This window comes from Anoplopoma fimbria, chromosome 4, assembly GCF_027596085.1.
Source record: "Anoplopoma fimbria isolate UVic2021 breed Golden Eagle Sablefish chromosome 4, Afim_UVic_2022, whole genome shotgun sequence".
NCBI classification, from domain to species: domain Eukaryota; kingdom Metazoa; phylum Chordata; class Actinopteri; order Perciformes; family Anoplopomatidae; genus Anoplopoma; species Anoplopoma fimbria.
Window position 1 is genome coordinate 25,006,175 of NC_072452.1, and position 9,163 is coordinate 25,015,337.

General features: G+C 38.6%; 1 protein-coding gene across 1 annotated transcript in view; it reads left to right on the forward strand.

The window, feature by feature from the left end:
- Positions 1–6,930, forward strand: part of fat2 (FAT atypical cadherin 2) — an 81,083-nt gene extending 74,153 nt beyond the window's left edge. The window contains 2 exon segments of the mRNA XM_054597164.1: positions 821–1,092; positions 6,347–6,930. Of these exon segments, the coding sequence (XP_054453139.1) occupies positions 821–1,092; positions 6,347–6,843 (769 nt within the window). The 3' untranslated portion in view covers positions 6,844–6,930.
- The last annotated feature ends 2,233 nt before the right edge of the window (positions 6,931–9,163 follow it).

Below are 9,163 nucleotides of genomic sequence, written 5' to 3' on the forward strand. Positions count from 1 at the left end.
TTATCTCTTTTTTAATGTAGTTTCTAGTAGTCTGTGGTGTTAGTATTTCTTCTTATATTTTACTTTATATTTTTACTCGTTTATACTTTTGTTTTGTTTTTTCAATTTTAGTTTATGTATTTTACTAAATGTTTCTTACTCTTATTGCCATTCTATTCTACACTGGTGTCAGTATTACTTTTTATATACTCAATATTTATTATTCTGTTTATATATGTTTATATTCATACTTGTTTTTTTTCTTATTCTTCTGTTGTAATCTCTGATCAATCTCAGGCACAATAATTGACATTTAGATGATATTAGTTATATCTAATCTTATTTTAAAAGTCCTCAACATATTCCTTAATTTCCATAAATCAAGGTTACATGTTGTTGGAAGAAAATATACTACACTAGACTCTGATAGGGACAACTACTAAACTGAACGGCCTTCAATCAGCGTTCTCTTCCAGCAGCACACATTTAGCATTCCTGACTTTCTGCACAGATTTTGCCAGAAAGCCTTCATGCATCCAGTGAGAATCCAAACAAGAAGTAGCCGACCAGCAAGAGAAAGTAACCGGAGATGAATTTCAATCCATCAGAAACATAGATTGATCTGCTCCTCAATTTTTGAAACTTCCTTTTTTTCCATTCTCCTCCAACATCCCAAACATGTAGTTAAAGCTTGATTAATCGATTTGAACAGCAGCACATCTGACACAACAAACCTTTGTTAACAAACAGAAGTCAGCTGGTTAAAGAGGCCAGATTTACATATCTGTAATAACTCTTAATATTAAACTAAAAAGTAAAACACTCCTCTTCTCTCCCTCAGATACTTCCAGCCCAGTCTGGCCAAGAACCTCAAATCCAACAACCAGGAAGTCGAGATGACCTCGCTGGTCGGTCCCATCAACGACCTCGACAACACGCCGTTCAGGTCTCTACGCCCACGCAGTCAGATCGTTTCATCGGGAGGCGGGGTTTCCATACCAAAGACGCAGGGGCCCGTGGTGTGCAGCGTTGCCCCAAACCTCCCCCCCAGGCCTCCGTCCAGCTCCGACAACGACTCCATCAGGAAGAACCACTGGGACATGGACTACGAAGGTATTTATGTGTGATATGTTTTACCTCTATTCAAGGTCATTGTAAACGAGAGTTGGGTTGCCAGGCGGAGCGGTGCATCATGGGAGAAGCATCGGACTGCCTGTAGAGCAATCTGTCAACCCCGGACGCTGATTGAAACTCAGTAATTCCTCGTCTGAAACACAGACGAGGAATAACAAAGTGATTCCTCTGTTTCATCTTTCATTGTATTTGTTCTCCACGTTCTCACTCTGGGATAGATTCCCTCTCTCTCCTCTTTTCACATATATATATATATATATATATATATATTCTATGCTGGTCTCATTCTATATTCTGTAATACCCTCCTGTATTGACCGTCCTATTTCCTCTCTGCTTTTTATTGCCCCTCTCCCATCCTTTGTATTTATTACTCTCACTCCCCCACCCCTTCCATTTCTCTCACCCCTTTTTTCGAGAAGAAAATTGAGCTTCAATTTAGCCAATCTGTCGAATGGTTTATGCCAACTTTGTGCAATAAGGAGCGTTTTCAGAGTCCAATGTTGAACTTTTGTACAAAAGAAAATGAGAAAGTTTGAAGATAAGAATAACAAATGTTCCTGCATGAGGCCAAGTGTCTCTCTGTCCTGTTTGGTTGTTTTTTGACCTCCCCCGTCTCTCTATTCTTCTCTCGTTCTCTTCATCTTCGTCACCTTCCTCCTCGTTCTCTCTTCATTTATCCCTCCGACTATCTCCCTCCGGTCCGTTTGTCCTGTTCTCCTTCCTTCTATCACACTCACTCAATCTCTCTCTCTCTCTCTCTCTCTCTCTTTTATGTGCAGCACATGTTTTATTCCTTTATGCAACAGATCAATAAGCTGTGCTGTTATGTTGTGTAGACGGATGAATGGCGTCAGGTCAGGTGTTCGTCAGGTTCCCCTCCCCAGACGATGCTTCTCCGTCTCGTTGTTAAAGGGGGGAGGCAGCTGAATCCTCTACGTTTCTCTTTTTTTGGTTCGTCCTTTGACCCTGATGATAAATCAGAATCCTTAAAGGCCCTTTGACCACAGATGACATGTTCTGCGTGTCCACGATGCTCAAAACCGGTTCAAAGAACTGGTTGATATATTAAATAACAGGCTTTCATTATTGAATCAGAGCTCCATCAAACTGCTGACCATCATGAAGTGATTCATGAAAAAGATGCTGAAGAGAGAAAGAGAACGGTTTTGTTCTAAAAAAGAATAAAACCGTTATTATATAGATAATAACGGTTTTATTCTCTTATTGTCTCAGTTTTAGCAGACAATCATTTGCAGGATTGTACTTTTTTTTTTTAGTAAATCATCCACTTTGAAGCTTCTTCTTCTTCTACTACTTGAATACTTGTTTAGTATGTGCAGGCAGATGAATGTTGTTCACCTAAATATTTCATTTATTATAAATATTTATTGATAATAATCACTGATCTGTAGTTTTAACATGCAGAAAGTTTCAGATAAAACCCTCAAAAATAAAATGTAGCTGAATTTCATCTCTAATAATCAGATTTCTGCCGACCAAGATCAGTCTCTCTTGAACTTTTCAGTTATTTGCAGCATCAAGTCTTCATGTTTAGAGAAGAAGAATTTCATCTTGTCCTTTTTCAAGGAAAAAAAAAACTTTAGAAAATCATACCAGCTCAGCAGCCAAACAAAACCAAAGCGAACCCTTATGATCAAGGTGTTCATTTGTACTTTGGTGAATGTTGACAGTTATGATTTAAATTTTCCCTTTTATGCCCTGTTTCGTTGATTAATTATGAAGAGAGGCCCAGAGGCTGCAAACATTCATCACTCCACAGCTACAACACAAAGACCTTTACAAACTCAAACAATATATTTGCATTTTAGACCTTTCTTCACATTCCACGAGGTCGTAAATTACTTTTCAGGGCTTTCTTTTCCCATTTGTGCTTGAGTTTTGAAAAAAGGAGCTTCAGGTGAAAAAGTTAGTTGGAAGGAGAAAAAAAAATCGTTAAGTGAACAAATTTAGTCTGCAGTTTATTATCAATGTTTCGATTTACAGCGTAAACTAAGAACATATCAGCCCAGTTTTATCAAACCTGCACCAGCTGCCAGTGACTTTAGGATTGATTTTAAAGTTTTTATACTGGTTTACAGGGCTCCTAATGGTTTGGAACCGGCCTACATCACTAATTATTTTTAGTTTGATATCCTTAACTATGTGGAATTCTCCAGCCTCTTTCCTTTTTCTTTTTTTTTAATCCTTTACATATTTTATTCTTCTTATGCCTTTTCTTTGTTTCATTACTTGGTTTAACTTTCAGTTTATTTCTATTATTATTATTATTATTATTATTATTATTATTATTATTATTATTATCATAGCGGAGTGGTTATGGAGCACACCACACCTCATCCTCCTTCTCTCCTCCCCCCACATGTCCTCTCTGTCTCCACTATCACTGTCAAACTCCGGCATAAAATGTCCCAAAAATAATCTCCAAAATAACAAAACTGCTACCATTTCACTCTCACAACGTGGACGTGCAGTTTGTCCCGTCTGAAGCTTTAGAGCGGTAGTGATAACAACTGATAACGGACATGAACTGGCTGATAAAGTGTCAACAACTAGCTTTATTTTACAAAAAGCTAAATAAAGATGTTATCAGTGATTGTATGTGTCTTTCAAAACATCTTTTCAATACATCTCTCTCTGAATCTCTCTCTCTACATCTCTCTCTCTCTCTCTCTCTGTTTGAGTTTTGTTTCCAGTCTCTCCTCGTTACTCTCTCTCTCATTTTTCTCTCTCACTCTCACAATACAACCATCTTGCAGTCTGCTTTGTATTCTCAGTAACAAGTGACAGCAGGAGGATTTTGAGTTTTTTTTTTTTTAAATGTGCCTTGTTAGTTTGAGATTTCAGAGACAAAGAGCAGGAATTTAAAGTGGTAATCCTCAAGAATCCTCAGTTTTTTTGTTTGTTTTTGGATTTTGTCTCCCATCTTTCCTGCTAAGTGCTCATCATCACTGCAGGGAGTTTTCCTGTCAGTCACACAGCGTGGCGCAAAAAAAACACAATCACTATTTGATTACGTCAATGAATGAAGCAGCTTTCATGACGTGAGAGGAGGAGTGTTAAAATGTTTCAATGGAAGTGTCAATACGATAAATTAGTTCATGTACTGACACAAGAGATAACTTTATTTAATGCATTACAATATTCAATACTTAGACTTATTAAAATGCTGTTTAAAACTTGTTATTATTGTTTAAATCAGTAAATATTCCAGACAGAGAAACAATGTTTCATCAAATAACATCAGTGAGCTAAAGTTTATTTATTTATACATTTTGATAAGTGCCCAAGAATAATCAATATAATCATATTTGTTCATTATAAACAGATCTATTAGCTTAAATGCCGTTATCAAACAGTCGTGACATTTATTATGTTCTACTGTGTATGTGGGACAAAGTATTTCATCGATGTCAAAGTACTGACTTTTTTCAGTTGTAGTTCCTTCAACAGATATTCTCAAACTTATCACGTCAAGAATACTTTAATCAATCAATTGTTTGGTCTTTAAAATGTCAGAAAATAGAGGAAAATGTCTAGCATAAATTTCTAAAAGCCAAATGTCAAGTCATCAACACACAAATTTGAAAAATGCAAACTACATTTTCTTACTTTTGCTTTTTTTGTACAATCAAATGTTCAAAACTCTCAAAGTGATTTCATTTACATTTATATGACGCAGATAATTGCTGGAGCAACTGGAAGTGGGTTGCTTGTAAAATTACAACCATTACTAGTTGTTGATCCTTTTTTCTGTCGATCAATGAATCGATTAATCACTAAACGTTCTGAATGTATTCGTGTCACAGCCGCTTTGAGAATAACTGGGTTTATGTCGATAAATACATGAAGGTGTGTGTCAACAGCATGTTTACTGCTTTCAAACATTGAACAAAGCTAATTTACACAGTGACACGTGAGTTCAAATGATTGAATACACAAAGAACAGTGCTGTGTGTTCACATAACTCCATGAAAGGCAGAATAACTGAAGTATGAATCACTGCAAGGTCGTCAACGAGCCAAAAAGACTATTCACCTGCCGCTGTTAAAAGCTGCAGAAGATTTAAAAAGTCCGCTGGGTGTTACATCTTGATAGAACATCAAAAAAGGACAAGATGAGGATGTCAAGGTTGGGGATTTAGCTCGAGATTAGTTTCAGGGAAATATTTAAATAATGAAGCGTTTCGAGCTCACAGAGGGACGTACAAAAGGCCAGAAGAGCTTTTTTTTTATCAAGGCCGCCCTTGAACTGTCTTAAAGTTAATTCTGTTGATCCAAGAGGAGAGGATTATTGGACTTCTGGATCAGTCACTTTGTCTAAAATATCAAAGTATATGTGGTGACTTTAGGACAAACACCCTCCTTCCTGTTCTGCTAACGAAATCCAACGCCACTTTAAATTCACAGTGAAGGTATTTGTTATGCAAAATACTGAAAAGCTTTTCCTAAAATCCCTCCTGCTCAGCAGCAGCTGTCCCCGTGTTCACCGGCATTAACCCGTCAGAGGTGATATGATTAGAGCTGATCTCTGTGTGGAAACTATTCAGGACTCACTGGTGAACTTCTCTCCCTGATGAACGAGGACTTAATGAACACTAGTGTCTGTTTTTTCCACAAGTAAATTTACACAATTTACAAGTAGATTATGAGGTCGTTCAAAGAAGAGTGAGTTTAAAATGAAAGCTAGGCAACTATACCAGAAGATATTTCTGTTGCAAATATTTAATATGTTGGCCGATAACTGACAGAAGTGTTGGATATAAATATGTATAAATGAGCCTCAATATTCTAATATCGCTCTGGCTCTTAACCAAATGTCTATGTCCATATGATCTTGCCCGTGAGTACTGAATTTTTGATTCTGCCCACTAACAAACCTTCTAATTTGGCTAATTATTCACTCAGTTCATAGAATGACTCAAAAAAGGGCACTTGCAAATACACAATGTGATGTCTTTAAAGTGCTTGTTTTGTCAAATATGCTTAATTTACAAAAGACAATCAGAGAGAAGTGTCTAATTATCATATTTGAGATGATAGAAAAGACAAATGTTTGACATTTTTGCTTCAGAAATGACTTAAAATCTAAGTCAACCATTGCCTAATAGCTCAGCACTTCATATATGTGTTGATAAACACTTGAGATCCTTCGTAGTGATGGAAGATGAACAGATAAAGTAGTGGTTCTAAAGGTCTGTCCTCTCTCCTCAGTCTACCCAGCAGACCCGGACTACTACGGGCGCCCAGCGGTCCAGGAGTTCCCCCAGTTTGACATCGTAGAGGACACCTACACCCCGTCCACCCTGGACTCCCGCAGGAACTCTCGATTCGGCGGCTTCCCGTTCCCACTGGACCGCTGCGACCGCCGGGCCCCGCTGCCACCCTGCTACAGCAGCCAGAACCTGGACGACTTCCTGGGCCCCGACGGGCTCCCGCTCCCCAGCTCCCAGTGCCCCAACGAGTACACCGCCATCAGCTACTACCCCACCCAGCACACCCGCAGTCTGGATAACGTCCAGGGCGGCTACAAGAGGCTCAGCATGCGTCTGAGCGTGGCCATGCCGTCGTACGCGGAGCAGGCCGAGCCGCCGCCGGCACCGAACCAGGCCCAGCCTCAAACCAGACCGGCGGGGCCGAACCCACGCAGCTACGACGGCTCCAGCATGGTGGAGAGCGATTATGGGAGCTGTGAGGAGGTCATGTTTTAAGACCACGCTTCATCTCAGAGCCTACGTTCTTTTTTTTGTTTGTGGCGGTTTGCGTCCTTTTTCAGTGATTATTCACTTTGAATTTCATACCGGAACCTAAACGGTGCGAGTACACGCCACTACGACTCCATTCTAAGGCAGCTTTGTGTGCAAGTGCACCTCTCACTGGGAGAGCTGAGTCTTTTTTCCTTTTTTTCCGCAGATGAAAGCATCAAGAGTTCAAGATGTCTTTCATTTGTTTGACTCCTCGCAGTAGTGTAGTCTTGCTGTTGTCAGACTATACGGAGGTTCTTCAACACTCCTCGGAGAAAGTTCAGCACAAGTTCATCCCTTTGACTGAGAGGCGCCGCCGAGAGCGCTCGTTAACTTGTTAGGGTTGTGAAATCGTGAAGAGTGTTACGGACGGTTTCAAAGTCAAAGACGCACAACGTTTTTTTTTTTTAAGCTGACACGAGACAATCTGACTCTCAGGAGAGCAGAGGACTCTCGTTTCCAAACAACCTCTCCTGCATCTTCACTTCTCACTCTAAAAACATGAATGCGAGCTCGGCTGAACACTGATACCGTGTATGTATACTATGAACCGTACGGTGTGATTGAATGTGAGGACAACGCGGTTGCCATGACAACGTCCAGCGTGACATTCATGCATCAACGCTCGTTCAGAAACGCCTCTCTGATGAACGCCTGATAAAGAGCTTTCATGGAGGACTGGTGCACTGTATGAATGGTAAACAGTGTGTATCACATTCTGCTGCATGTCTGCAAAACACACACACACACACACACACACACACACACACACACACACACACACACACACACACACACACACACACACACACACACACAGAGGTTTATGTGTGTCTAATGTTGCGCCACCATTTCCAATCTAAAAAAGGTATTAAAAATGACACTGAGCACATTTCACACAGGATAAACATTTGGTTGAACTCTATAATCTGCTTCCCGTTGCCGTCGGTTACAACGAAGAGGGCTGGATCCTCATAAACAAGTGACGGAGTCGATGTTAGTGGTGAAGTAGATGTGTTTTAACTTTGAGTGTTACGAGTATCAATGCTGTTTTCATTACTGTTTATTCTGTAGAATCTAAGCATCTCCTGGTGGACTGCAGTATTATTTGTGGCGGTGTTGTTTCTCGTGTTTTTTCCAGGAACACTTAATGTGGGGCAGTAAAAAAAAATGTCTATGCAGCCATTTTAAATGGTGCATATATGCAAAGCCTCAGATGAAAGGAAATTTTGTTTGGGGTCAAGGGCTTGTTTATGCATTATTAAAACATATTCAAAAGCAAATGGATTTTACTGAATAGTAGAGTCCATGTTTATCCCAAACAACATTTTCTAAAACAAACTGTTTGACAGTTAAGAACCACAAATTAATATAATTTTATCAATTTATCAACATTTCCTTTAAAATAAAATTAAGAACAACAACAAATTCTGATAAGGCTGGAACTAGTATTTTTTTTTTGCCTGTTTTTACCTTAAAAGTGGCTTTTAAACAATTCATTTTCTTTTCATTTCAGCTCTAACTTCTTATTTTTCTGTGATTCATTCATTAAGAAATAAATTAATAAAAGTAGGAAATTAGGACAATGGCAACTTTGTTCTTTATGGCCTAGCTGTAAAATCCCTCCCATCAAAGCAAACACTCTGGAAATATTAATATATATATACATATATATATAACTGCTGTTTTTACTGCATTTGACAGAGTTAGACTAGACATTTATCTCACCTTCTACCCTTTGTTCTAAGCTAAGCTAAACAAATCACAGAGCTCATATTTATCTTCTCAAGTTTGGAAAATAGAAAAGAAAAGCTTAAAGCAATACATTGTACAAACTACTACTGTAACCACTCTGTCAGAACACAGACACTCATGTTAATTCAATGTTCTGAATGAAAAAAAATATGGGTTTTAATGTTAAACTGACAATTTTCCATCATAAATTCAACAGTGTATTTAATTTGCTTTTGTTACTTCAGTCCAAGCAATGTAAGGTTATTTTGTGCGCAAAAAGTGTGATTTTCTGAATATCAGGGAAAGTGTTCCATAACCCAAAAAATAATCTTAACCAGGCTTTAATAATTGCCTAAATATACTCGCTAACCAACATTTTCATTTGAATGAGTTTGCTTAATCAGTGTCACCTCAACTTTATTCAGATTTTCAACTTATTTGTTAAATGTGAAATCTGAGAATGTGTCAGTAAATCCTCGGTTTAAATGCCATTGTTGGTAATTGTTGCTGTTGCTGTGGGTTAACGTACAAGGTCTGTCTATCACTGGTGGTT